The sequence below is a fragment of the Cetorhinus maximus genome, chromosome 18, assembly GCF_964194155.1.
Source record: "Cetorhinus maximus chromosome 18, sCetMax3.hap1.1, whole genome shotgun sequence".
NCBI lineage: Eukaryota > Metazoa > Chordata > Chondrichthyes > Lamniformes > Cetorhinidae > Cetorhinus > Cetorhinus maximus.
This window is the reverse complement of record NC_135896.1, coordinates 36,896,772-36,911,008: the sequence shown is the minus strand read 5'-3', so window position 1 is coordinate 36,911,008 and position 14,237 is coordinate 36,896,772. Positions and strand designations below refer to the sequence as shown.

Sequence of the window (14,237 nt, the reverse complement as noted above, 5' to 3'; positions counted from 1 at the left end):
TTGAACCTGACATGAAATGATGTTAAACTGGAAAGTACGCATACATACCCCACTATATCTGCCACGTTAAAGAGGAACAACTCAAAACAGGACTTATTGTACATCAGATGGGGCCTGACCAAGGCTCTATACAAGTGATGCAACACTTCTTCACTTTTGTGTTCCAGCTCTCTGAAGGTATAGGCTAAATTTCCATTGGCCTTCATTATATTTTTGTACCTGTACAGTAGCTTTTAGTGACGTCAATAATGACACCAAAATCCTTTGCCCAACCACAGCTCTTGCCTCTTACCATTAACCATTAAAGAAAAAAAATCAGACTTCTCTCAGATCCATTGTGGATGAACTCACATTTCCCCCATATTGAACTCCATCTGCCATAGTTTTGCCCATTTACTTAGACCATGGCTCTTTGTCATCAGCTGACCTAATCAACTTACTGTCCCTTCCAAATTAGCATCATCTGCAACTTATTCCTTTATTCAAATAATTAATTATGGTTAGAAATGAAATTCCAGTACAGATCCTTGGGGAACACCATTAATCATAGAAAGGTGGCAATGGAATTAATTTGGAGAGCACTGCCAAAGAGCTAGCACAGGCATGATGGGCCAAATGACCTCCTCCTGTGCTGCATCATGTTATGTTATGTTATGTCAACATCCCAATCAGACATATCCCTCAAGACCCTTACCATGTTACCCAATTACTCTGGTTGGAAATTGTGCATGCTGGATGAGGACTGTTTATCTTTAGTGCCCCTAATTTTGTCATTAGACATTTCAGTGATTGATTTATCACCATCTGATGGTTCAAATATTAGTGACGGTCACAGTTTTGCTAGTTCATTAAAATAATAGCTGCCAACATTCTTCAATAGTAGCCAACTGCCGGCATTCTTCTTGTGGGTATCCAACATAAAAGTGTCTATTATACACACCAATAGTATCACTATTTTGCAAAGTTATTTTCTTTTAAAATCAAACTGAACATTTTTAATTAACTCGCAACTTCAAAAAAGGTAGCCTATTTCCAGAAAGTGTTTTCCCAAACAGGATTATAGATTTGTAAATGTATGGTAAATGCAACTAACAGCTAGCCTATCTGGTCACAATTTATTATTTTATGATTCTCATTACCTGATCCAAGTCGACAATAGCATACACTACTTTGCCCTGATCATCCCCAGAGAACAGTTTCATTCCATTGGTGCTCCATGCTAGTGCTGTAATATTACTTTTGTGAATACCCACATCAAAACGGCGCAACTGTGGAGCAAGAATTACATCATAAAATACAAGAAAAACAGGAAAGTCTGCAGCATAGAAAGGTAACCATTTTTATCAATATGCAAATTAAACTATACTGCTACATTGTAGAACACAAACTTCATTTTTTCATAATTTACTTTTCTAATTTAATTCAGAATTTGCAAGACAAGATACAGATTCTTTTCTTTGAACTCTTCTGCAAGTGGCAGACAAATAAAAACAGAATACAATTTTGGGAGACCATGGATGAAATAAAAAAACATTCTGAATAATTAATAATCAGTGCATTTTCTTTATTTAAAAGTATCATTAGATATCCTGAATTGAACTTAAGATTATTTGTCAAATACAAGACTCTGAAGATAACCAGCAAATCTGGTTAGCGAGGCATACTAAACAAAAAATGCTGCATTCAACTGAAAGCCAACCGTTTAACTCAATTTTCTTATGGCAAAATGCAACATTAATGTATGGTAACAATATGGTGAATGCTTTCCATAGAATCAGGCTATTGTGAATTTTATTTTTATTATGATTGGATGGCAGAAAAAAATTACATTTACATTGCATCTGTGCTGCCTAGTATCTAATATACAATGCATTATGCTGAAGTACAATGACTTGGGCAAATACAGCAGTCATTTTATACCCAGTGAGATCTCACAGATAGAAATTAATGCTTTTTTTTTTGCTAGTGCTGATAGGATTGTTAGGAGACTCCACTACATTTCCAAGGTGCTCGGAGATCAACAATATTGCCTGCACAGAGACAGAGGCCTTGATTTCTAACATGTCATCTGTAAAACTGCATTGCCAACACCAGAGCACTTCCCCAGTTCAGGAGCAGAGATTGAACCCACAACCTAATAACTTAACAGAAAAATCAGAAGGAAAGTCACGCCACTCCTACACTCCCTAACAGTAGCTGAAGGATACCTTCAGAGACTTGAAGCGGGTCACCCAATAGCATTTTCAGCTATTGTATTTAGCTTGAAGAGATCTTCAAAACAGAAATAAAAATTAATTAGAAGGAAATCTATCCATCAAAAGATTTTTTTCAAAAGCACCTGAGAAAAGGTGTTCTTTCCCTGCTTAAGCTGAATACCCAATACAGTAGCAGCATTGCTGGTTAGAGAAAAAGTAGCAGACTGCTTTGGCGGCTACAGAAACTGATAAAATATTTTTTTCAGCAAAGCTAATAGGAAGAGAAACTCTGCAGAAGCTACTACATCCAAGAACAAAATTCTCCTAGTTGTGAAGAAACTAAATGTTGCTTCTAAAGTTTTAATTTACCTGCTTGTTTCTTCCAGGCAATGGGGAAACCAGCTGGAAAAGTACCACCCTTCCTGAAGATGTCCCAACGGCAACAAGGTCATCAAAGCAGGCCAACAATTTCACCACTCTAATAATATCAGTTTTACCCTTAATGGGAAAAAAAAATGCTTTTAGCAAGAAACTAGATCACAGGTTTTCTGAAACATATACAAAGCTGCTCAATTTAATTCATTTTGAAGATATACTCAAGATATATTTGGATACATCCATTAAAAATGCGAGAGTCTCATGAGAGTGGGTCTAACATTAACATTAGCCAAAAGGATTGAGAATAACGTCAAAGTATTGGAGTTGAAAAGGTAATATTTAACCCACTGCATCACCTGGTCTCAAGCAACAGTTTTATTCCCACAACTACAGCAACAGGCTGATGCTCAAACATACCTCCAGATTATATTTGGTCATCTTGTTCAGCCGCCTGCAGTAGAGATAAAGCATACCAATGCTACTGCCCACTGCAATGTAGTCTTTATTGGCATCAAGTGCTGTGAGATGCACGAGTACATTTCGAAATCCTTTTTGTACTTTTGCTGGGATAGCATTAAGTAGGTAATATAGTGGACTGAACTCCTTAAACATTGTGAAGTGCACATCTAATGCCATGGCATCAATAAAACAGTCTATATTGAAAAACAAACAAAAGGAAAATGTAATTAGAAATGCTCATTAGCACCAAGTAAACAGGTGACAAAATGCAATCCATTTAAATCAGTCAAGTTTATATTGGACAGTCAAGGTCATTGTTGATTAGTCAGTTATCTCAAATATCAACTCTAAACCTAGGAAATAAAATATTTAACTACTAATGATGGAAGTTAACTTCACTTCAATTCGCTTCTGGAAGTAATTACCTTACTTTAGAATATTTTGGAACTTGCACACATGTCAATGGTGGAATATGATATAGTGCAAAAGGCCTCCAGGATGTAGCTATAATGTGACATGATACAGCTACAACTGAAACCTGGCATGTTAATACAGAAAAACTTGTACCAGCAAGAAAATACAAGTCATTAATAGGCATGGCGGGCAACAATATATAATAGACAAAACATTACCTGATGATGAGCTTCTTAGAAGCAGCTTACACTATAAACAAAAATACACAACAGGAATGCCAATATCACAAAACTACAATGGAATAAACCACCACAGTAAAGGAAAAGTGGAAAAGGCTACAGATGGTTCAACACAAACGTACAGCATCTTAAAATCTGAAGGCAATTTTTCTTGCGGTGTCAGCTCCTGAAGCATGTTGTTAACAGGGATCAATCCCACTGCTCCCATGAAAGAGAGCAGGCCGGAGATAGAATTAGGATAATTTTCCCATATGCTTATTTAGGCTGGAAGTAGCAACACAATACAAGGTAAGTCAAGGCAAATGCTTAAAATGCAAACCAGACTGAGCAATGTACACTGCTTCCCATGGTTTGGATAGCCAATCAAAGAACAATCTGGAGCCAGAGATCCAATTGCTTCGATAACTGAGCAGCAGACTGTTACGCCTCTTTTACATTACAGGCCTTTCTCTACTTCATATTTGGGAATTCCTGCCACTATGAAGCCCATCGCTTTTAAACTGCAGGACAATTTTTTTTTCAAAGGAATTGGGCATTGCTGGCTATGCCAGCATTTGTTGCCTAGGCCAGCATTTGTTGCCCTTCCCTAATTGCCCTTGAGAAGTGGGTGCTGAGCTGCTTTCTTGAACCACTGCAGTCCATGTAGTGTAGGTACACCCACAGTTCTGTCAGGGAGTTCTAGGATTTTGACCCAGTGATAGTGAAGGAATGGAGATACAGTTCCAAGACAGGGTGGGGTGTGGCTTGGAGGGGAACTTGTAAATAGTGGTGTTCCCATGTGCCAGCTGCCCTTGTCCTTCTAGGTGATAGAGGTCATGGGCGTGGGAGGTACTGTCGAAGGAGCCTTTGTGAGTTACTGCAGTACATCTTGTAGATGGTGTACACTGCTGCCACTGTGCACCGGTGGTGGAGGCACTGAATGTTTAATGTGGTGGATAAGGTGCAGATCAACAAGATTGCTCTATGGGGAGCTGGCATGGACTTGATGGACAAATGCCCTCTCCCTGTGCCATAAAGATTTGATGACTTCTAGTACCTACAAACCTATTTCCAATAATCAAGATCAGTTCTCTGGTTTTAATAATACTCTCAATAATACATACTTCTGCTTTGTGCCTTGTGGATGATGGACAAGCTTTGGGAGTCAGGAGGTGATTTACACATCATAGAATTCCCCGCCTCTGACCTGCTCTGGCAGCCTTAGCACTTGTATACTCCCTTTATATGTCAGTGGGTTTAGATAGTGGATACAGCAATCATGTAGACTGCAAAATCCAGGTTCAATTTCATCATCCATGAGTAATTAGCTGAACTTTAACTGGGGTATCCATATGGGAGTTAAAAGTCAGCCCTGGATGGAGTTAACTAGGCTGAGCCTTTGCTCCTGATGTCTATCCAGTGGCTCCAACTCAATTCTAACTTCCAGGCAGGAATGCAGCAAGGGGAGTGTTCAGCCAGTTCAGGAGCAGAAACATGGAGGCTCACCCAGGCCTCACCCATAAACTGCTTGCCAATTTCTCAACCATAACAGATGGTAGGAAGCAGTCCCTGGCTCTTAAAAATTGGATGGCAGAAGGTTTATCTTGTTGGGCCCCTTCTAACACTGGTTGCTGCTCCAAGCAAGTTTGGCTCGTGGGAAGGCAACATCACTGAGGCCTCAGTTTAAAATAGCAGAGCAGAGCCTGATCTGCATATTACAAGAGGACCCTGCTGGTTGAGATGCATGTCCATGCCACCAGCAATTTTAACCACACCAGGGCTCGAGCGGTCCCCTGCTCCACTTCAGCTGCCTATCCTGCTTGATTTCCACCTGTGTAGGGTGTTAAAATTGATCCAAATGTTAGCATTTGGGATGGAAAGGGTAGGTCTTCATAAAATTATAGAAGGATACAGCACAGAAGGAGGCCATTCAACCCATCATGCCTGCTTGGAGCTTTTAAAATCCATCCAATTAGTCCTACTCCCTTGCTCTTTTCCTATTAACCTGCAAATTTCCTCCTTCAAGACCAAATCTGCCAAACTACCCTTTCAGCAATGCACTCCAAGTCACAACAACTGACCAGTAATGTTTTTCCCCCTCATGCCACCTCTGGCACTTGCCAAATACCATAAATCTGTGCCCTTGGTTTACAAACCCTCTCACCACTGGAAACAGTTTCTCCTTATTTAGGACCATAGAAACGTTACGGCACAAAAAGAGGCCATTTCAGCCCATCGTGTCTGCGCTAGCCCGATAAAAAAGAAACTATACGCTCATTTTTAATCCCACTTTCCAGCACCTGGTCAGTAGCCTTGCAGGTTACAGCACTACAGATGCAGATCCAGGTACCTTTTAAACAAATTGAGCGTTTCAGCCTCAACTATTAATTTAGGCAGTGATTTCCAGATGCCCACCACCCTTGGAGAGAAAAAGCTTTTCCTCATGTCCCCACTAATCCTTCTACCAATCACCTTAAATCTATGCCCCTGGTAATGGACCCCTCAGCTAAGGGAAACGAGTCTTTCCTGTCTACCTTATCTAGGCCCCTCATAATTTTGTACACATCAATTAGGTCACCCCTCAGCCTCCTCTGTTCGAAGGAAAAGCAACTCCAGCCTATCCAATCTTTCCTCATAGCTGCAATTTTCCAGCCCTGGCAACATTCTTTTAAATCTCCACTGTACTCTCTCCAGAGCAATTATGTCCTTCCTGTAATGGGGTGACCAGAACTGTACAAAAAATTCTAGTTGTGGCCTAACCAGCATTTTATACAGTTCTATCCCTGCTTCTGCATTCAATACCTCATCCAGTAAAGGAAAGCATTCCATATGCTTTCTTTACCACCTTATCTACCTGCCCTGCCACTTTCAAGGACCTGTGGACAAGCACTCCAAGGTCTCTCACTTCCTTAACTCCTCTCAATATCCTTCCATTTGTCGAGTATCCTCTTGCTTTGTTTGCCTTCCCCAAATGCATAACCCCACGCTTCTCTGGGTTGAATTCCATTTGCAACTTTTCTGCCCATTCCGCCAAACCATTGATATCTTTCTGGCTATCCTCTTCACGATCAACTACAAGGCCAATTTTCGTGTCATCAGCAAATTTCTCAGTCATGCCTCCAACATTTAAGTCCAAATCATTAATATTTTCAACAAACAACAAGGGCCCCCAACACTGAGCCTTGTGGAACGCCACTGGAAACCACTTTCCATTCACAAAAAACATCCATTGACCATTACCCTTTGTTTCCTGTCGCTGAGCCAATTTTAGATCCAATTTGCCACCTTCCCCTGTATCCCATGGGATTTCAATTTTCTGACCAGTCTGCCATGTAGGACCTTGTCAAATGCCTCACTGAAATCCATGTAGACAGCATCCACTACACTACCCTCATCCATCCTCCTTGTCACTTCCTCAAAAAATGTTATTAAGCTATAAGACACGATCTTCCCCTAACAAAACCATGCTGACTATCCCTGATCAACCTGTGCCTTTCTAAGTGACAGTATGTCCTGTCTCTCAGAATTGATTCCAGTAATCCGCCTATCACTGAAGTCAGACTGACCGGCCTATAATTTTCTGGCCTATCCTTCGCACCCTTTTTAAATATTGGTACAGTGTTCGCAGACCTCCAATCCTCTGGTGCCTCACCTGTATTGAATAAGGATTAGAAAATGATCCTCAGAGCATCTGCTATTTCCTCCCTGGCTTCCTTTAGCAACAGGGATACAATCCATCCAGCCCCGGTGATTTATCCATCTTCAAGGATGTCAGTTCCTCCAGTTAGTCCTCACCTCATTATGCTTATTGTATCTAATATTTCACACTCCTCAACTAGAATGTCTACATCATCCCTCTTCTTGGTGAAGACAGAGACAAAGTATTCATTGAGAACCTTGTCCACATCTTCAGCATCAACACACAAGTTACCATGTACATCTCCGATAGGCCCTACCCTTTCCTTAGTTATTCAGTATTTACTCTGTCAAAACTGTTCATATTTTGAACAGCTCGCTTCTTAACCTTCACTGTTCTAAGGTGAACAACCCAAGTTTCACCAGTTTCTCCACACAGCTGACATTTTTCATTCCTAACATCATTCTAGTAAATCTCAGCTGCACATTCTGCAAGGCCTTCGCATCCTTTTTAAAGTATGGCATCCAGAACTGTTTACAATATTCTAGCTGGGGCCTAACCAACATTTCATAAAAAGGTTTAGGATATCTTCCTTGCTTTTGCACTCTATTTATGAAGCCAAAGATTCAGTATGCCTTTTGAATTTATCTTGCCACCTTCAAAAGATGTACAGACACCCCCATGTCTCTTTGTTCCTTCACCCCCTGTAAAATTGTGCCACTTTGTTTATATTGCCTCTCATTCTTCTAACCAAAATTAATCACTTCACACTTCCATTTGTCTGCCTATTTTCACCTCCTGGTGTCAGTTACTAGCTTCCTCACTTTTTTTTTTACTACATTGTGTTTTGCGTCAGCTGCAGAACTTTGAAATTATGCCTTTTAGAAACATAGAAAATAGGAGCAGGAGTCAGTCATTTGGCCCTTTGAGCCTGCTCTGCCATTCATTATGATCATGGCTGATCATCCAACTCAATAGCCTGCTCCCGCTTTCTCCTCATACCCTGTGATCCCTTTCGCCCCAAGAGCTATATCTAACTCCTTCTTGAAAGCATACAATGTTTTGGTCTCAACTACTTTCTGTGGCAATGAATTCCACAGGCTCACCACTCTCTGGGTGAAGAAATTTCTCCTCATCTCAGTCCTAAATGATCTATCCTGCATCCTCAGACTGTGACCCTTGGTTCTGGACTCCCCCACCATCCGGAACATCCTTCCTGCACCTACCCTGTCTAGACCTGTTAGAATTTTATAGGTTTCTATGAGATTTCCCCCTCATTCTTCTGAACTCCAGCGAATATAATCCTAATTGACTCAATCTCTCCTCATATGTCAGTCCTGCCATCCCAGGAATCAGTCAGGTAAACCTTCGCTGCACTCCCTCTATAGCAAGTACATCCTTCCTCAGATAAGGAGACCAAAACTGCACACAATATTCCAGGTGTGGTCTCACCAAGGCCCTGTACAATTGCAGCAAGACATCCCTGTTCCTGTACTCGAATGCTTTGGCTATGAAGGCCAATTTGCCTTCTTTACCACCTGCTGCACCTGCATGCTTACCTTCAGCGACTGGTGTACATGGACACCCAGGTCTCGTTGCATATTCCCCTCTCTCAATTTATAGCCATTCAGATAATAATTTGCCTTCCTGTTTTTGCTACCAAAATGGATAACCTCACATTTTATATTAATGGCCAGGATTTGGTACACATCAAAAGAGCAACAGCTCCAATGCTCACCCCTGGGGAACAACACTTCCCTCTAGTCTGAAATCCAACTGCTCACCATGACTCTGCTTTCTGACCCTTACGTCAATTTTGCATCCACACAGCCACTGCCCCTTTGATCCCACAGACTTCAATTTTGCTAACCAACCTATTATGCAGTACTTTTACAAACAGCTTTTGAAAATCCAAGTCTGCAACATCAAAATCCACCCTCTCCGTAACTCAGCAAAGACAATCAAAGTAGTCAAAGGCACTAACAAATGCGAGCTTCTATCCAAACGCCAATTAACTTTGACCTGGATTATTGTCTCAAAATTTCTCCATCACCAACATAAGACTGACTGGCCTGTAGTTTCAGGTTTAGCCCTTTCCCTTTACCTGAGCATTTGCAATATTTGCAATCCTCCAGCCTTCAGGCACCACTCTGAACAACCTGCCAACATGCTTTGGCACAGATTACATGTTACAAATGACCATCTCAGTGAGATACTCCAAGGCATCAAGTACCTGTGGTTTCATCAGAAGGGGAAGAGGGAAAGTTAGTATGTGAATTCCATTAGCTTTATACCAAAATAATATTAATGAAGAAGTCTTGATTGGACAAAAGCATAAAATGTCAATTTTACAAAACAATAACTTCTAGAATCAAGGATCTGTTAACCACAACCCAATATGACGCTACAAATCTTACAAACAACCAATGACCTGAAAACATTTATCCTTTAAAAAAAAACATGTTTATTCCTCCCCAAATTGTCAGGAAATAGAGATAGTTTAAGTAAGTTTTATTTGTATTTGAGTGTTAGGAATGAGTTTTAGCTTTAAAGTTTGTTTGATTTGTATTTCTGTGTACGTGAGTTAAGAAAAGGTCAAATTGAGTTTTAGTTTCACTTTGAAAGGTGCTTGGCATTTCTAATGAGGTTTGTACGACTGTTCCAGCTCGGTTAAACAAACAAAAGAAAATTGGGCTGTTACCTAGCAACAGGGGTCCAGAGAAGCCACAGACTCCCACAGACACACGCACAGAAAAGCTAGAAACAGCAGTTTGTTTTGGAAGCTGTTAGAGTTCAGCTGGCTTTGAAGACAGCTGCCAAACAGAAGCCACCTAGAAGGGACAAATAGCAAGTCCTAAACTAAAATTGGTTGAAAATAGCTGCCAGAGAGAGACTGGAGCAAAAGGAGCAGATAGCAGTCCTAAGCTAAAGAAAACATCCCAAAATCCAGGGGAATGAAACAGAGGAAAGTCCCAAGCAGACCTTCTAGTCAAAGGAAGAACAGGAAACTGGAAAAGGTCCTGTTAAGTTAAGAGTGAGGGGCAGAGAGAAAGGTTCCAAGCTTCAGATTTAAAGAGACAAAAGCTGCAGAAAGCAGATTAAAGCGAGAGCAGCTTGCAAGAGGCAAGACGGTCCAAATAGGCAACTGAAGGTCTGTTAGTCTGTGCTATGGGCATGTGAAGCACTGTTCACAGCCGAGTCGGTGAGAGAGAACGCGTGGAGGACAGCTTGAATACATGCAGTTACCCAGGGAAAAGGAACGTTGGAAAGAGAGTTCGCTAACCTGGAGGTGAATCCTTGCGGATGTATTCTGAGAGAAAGCATCAGTTTGGGAGAAGATTCCAAGCCAAGGTCTTGGAGAGTGGAGTTTGGAAACCCTCTTGTGAAAGAAGGAGTGCAGTGAGACTGGTTGGCTCACAGTGTGACAAGCATCTGGAGGGAGTTGAGGAGAGATCCACAGCATCTGTCTGGGGTGGCATCTGTCACTAGGTTTCATAAGGTGGTGTACCTGACTACAGAACACCAATTAGTTCACATGGACTGTGTACTTACTGTGAACATTAAAGTATAAGATAGTTTTTGTACTATCTTGCACTGTCCTTACAAATCTGCATATATCTGGAAAGGTATAGTTGTGGGTGAAGGAGTTTTGTAATATAGTTCATCTTTTCTTGTTGAATAAATGTTTTATTCTTTTGTTAAAAGTTCATCAGCAGACTCCTTTGACTCTGTTCAGTAGCTACTCTCCACCACGTAGCTAAACAAAAATATAAGTTAGGACCTATCAAGCTGGGTTCCACTCTGGGATCAGGCTTGTCCAGGGGTAACCTCAGCTGGGATCATAACAAAATCAACTCATGAAAATGTTTATGGAGGGGCTTTTATTTAGAACTAATATTATTTAGCACAACAAACAAAATTTACCTCAACATTATCCATATGTTATTCACTAACAGAAAGCTTTACTCTACAGATGTTAAACTGAAAGTCAATATCCAATCTCAAGTGTTAATAGAAGCAAATCATTGAAATTCATATACTTTTGTTACTGTTCATTTCAAAATAATAAGATTTAACAGTCACCAGCACTGCTGCCAAATCTGAAAAAAAGTGTTTATATTTAAATCATTACACCACAATCATAAAATAATTACAGCGCAGGAGGCAGCTATTCGGCCTGTCATGTTTATGTCGGTTCTCTTTAAGAGTTACTCAGCTAGTCCAACTCTACTGCCTGTTCCCCGCAGCCCTGCAATTATTTCCCTGCAGATAATTAGCCAATTCCTTTTGTAAGTGATAACTGAATCTGCTTCCACCACAATCTCAGCAAGTAGATTCGAGACCCCACTTGCTGCGAAAAAAACGTTTTTACTCATGTTGCCTCTGTTGCCAATCACCTTAAATCCCTGAGCTCTGGTTCTTGACCCTTCCGCCAATGGGAACAGTCCCTCCCTAATGACTCTGCCCAGACTTCTCATCACTTTGCACACGTCACTTCAAATTTTGGTTACTGCAAATCTGAATATGCATCTACTTTGCATTCCAAAACCAGACAGCTACATAAGACAGGGTACCATAACATGCTGATGTATTTTAATGGCAAGCCATTTAGGTTGGTCCCTTCTGTCAGACTCTGTTTCCTTTGCTAAGTAAGTTGTCAATTAACTCAAAACAACTATGTTCATAAGAATAAATTTAAATATTTAAGTATGCCATACAAGATAGGAAGCTTCTGAAAGTAATGACATTTCTCATATTCCAGGACCAGAAGAAGTGATGCTACAGTATTTAAAATAAAGAAACCAAGATGGTGGGGCAAGGTTGAAAAATTAGTAGAGAAGATGAGGTAGCTCATGAGGTAAGCTTGGGGTTTTAAAGGCACGTAGATAGGAGGAGGAATGAATTAATTCCCAAAGAGACCCACCATTTTTGTTTTTGTTCAGTCAAGTAACTCTTTCAGCAGTACCTATTGCTCTCGCGGTATCCCTATCTCATTCTCTGCAATAATCTCAAAACTATAGAACTCAACTCTTTCAGTCTTCCTTACCAAAACTGGAGGACAGGTGGTGGGGAAAGAGTACTTTATTTGTGCACTGAATGTTAACAGTTGTTACATAGGTAAATAATGAAGTTCTTCTCTTTTATTCTAACATTTATCTTCAACTGCCTGCAACAGTGCAACAGAACATCTCTATTACTCAATTACACTTACTTGCCAGTATTTCATGGTTTCCTTGGACCTCATTTCAGACATGAGAAATATGACTTAGTATGCAAAAATGAAACTTGATCAGAGGAGTAATTGATTTTCTGTAATCTTTCAGTAAAGCATAATCCTGACATCCACATGACTCACCATTTCAATTTCTCTTCTGTTCTAACTTTAACCTACCAATAGCCTCCTACTCTGGCCTAACTAAACTTAATGCATATTTCAGCAACAGGGTCTCATTATTTCTGAAGTCACTTCAACCTTCTGACCTGAATGCTGATCTTAGCTTCAGATATTAGTTGTGCCTCCAGTTTTACTGCTGATTTCTATCACTCATCGTCCATGATATCCCCTTCCACTTTGGGAAGCCACTTACCCATGTCATTATATGTAGCTGACAAAGTGGGATTGACAATGTGATAAATTTTAAAATTTGCTTAAATTATCTCAAAGCCATTGGCTGCCAATCTGAAAACAGTTAGAAAATCCATACCCGATTTTAATTTGTTTTTTCCCTGCGCTGTTTTAATTTGTGAATATTGAAAACCTAGTCTGTAGTTTTAATCTATCGTGGAATATATTCATAAGGCACAGATTATCCTTTTAAAAATAAATACTTAATGATTGTTTGCAGCCAGAATTTTTGAAGTTATTCCAGGATTGCTTTAGCTCCAATTTGTATGAGCGCTGTAGCTTAGTAAGGAGCAATCACAGAAAAGTCTGTCTTGAAAATATATTACATTGAACTTTTAAGTTTAATAATAAGTGAACAGCAGCCAAAATTTTTGCGTTGGTTAGTTTCACTTGCTTCCAGAATATTGCATAAGTTATAGTGCACTTAAAGGATTGTCTGATTTACTTCAGTTTAACAGATATCACTCTCCAATATTGTTTAAATGTTAGAGCAACAGACACACGTGGCGAGAAATAATTTTACATAAGACACGCGAAATATTCAGCTACCGATGGGAATGCAACACTTTTAAAATATTATAAACAGTTTAGTCTACAGGTTCCTATCTACAACCTTTTATTCAATAGTTTCACAGCGTTTTATTTTGTAAACAGTTCAGCCGATCACTGCTATACCAGAGAGTCTCCTGTCCCCTCAGCCGGCCCAGCAGTAACGGATCACCCATCGCAGTAACGGATCACTCATCGCAGTAACGGATCACCCATCCCAGTAACGGATCACCCATCCCAGTAACGGATCACCCATCCCAGTAACGGATCACCCATCCCAGTAACGGATTACCCATCCCAGTAACAGCTCCCTCCCTCCCTGAATGCAGGCCCGCTCAAGGCCGAGCTGGATACGGTATTTCCCATGTCTATCAGAGAGATTCCCATCCCCACTTACTGTATTCCGAGTTGGCCCCTCCGAGTCTCAGATCATCACAGGCACTCCCTACTCCGCCCCAGCTGCCATGTTGTTTCTGACCCAAAAACCCCTTCGGCTTCAGAACCACCACAAACCGCACAGCTTCCCAGCCTCCGGCTCAACCGCCCCACCAATCAGAGCTCCGTCCACCTGCTTCGTCACCGGCCCACTTCGCCAATCGGAGCCCCGTTTACCCGCTTCATCGCTGGACGGCTCCACCAATAAAATCCGTTCAACCACTTCACCAATCAGAGCTCCGTCCTTTAGTATCGTCATTGGACGAATTCACCGACAGAGCGCCATTCAACAGCTTCGCCAATCAGAACTCCGTGCATCTGTTTCG

General features: G+C 40.8%; 1 protein-coding gene across 1 annotated transcript in view; it reads right to left on the bottom strand.

Annotated features, from left to right (window-relative positions):
- tecpr2 (tectonin beta-propeller repeat containing 2) overlaps window positions 1–14,043 on the bottom strand; it is a 109,261-nt gene extending 95,218 nt beyond the window's left edge. Inside the window, exons 1-4 of the mRNA XM_078562406.1 lie at window positions 13,874–14,043; window positions 2,991–3,226; window positions 2,565–2,693; window positions 1,140–1,268 (exon numbers count right to left, since the gene is read on the bottom strand). Coding sequence (XP_078418532.1) covers window positions 1,140–1,268; window positions 2,565–2,693; window positions 2,991–3,209 — 477 coding nt within the window. The 5' untranslated portion in view covers window positions 3,210–3,226; window positions 13,874–14,043. The remainder of the gene's footprint in view (window positions 1–1,139; window positions 1,269–2,564; window positions 2,694–2,990; window positions 3,227–13,873) is intronic.
- Window positions 14,044–14,237: the final 194 nt, after the last annotated feature.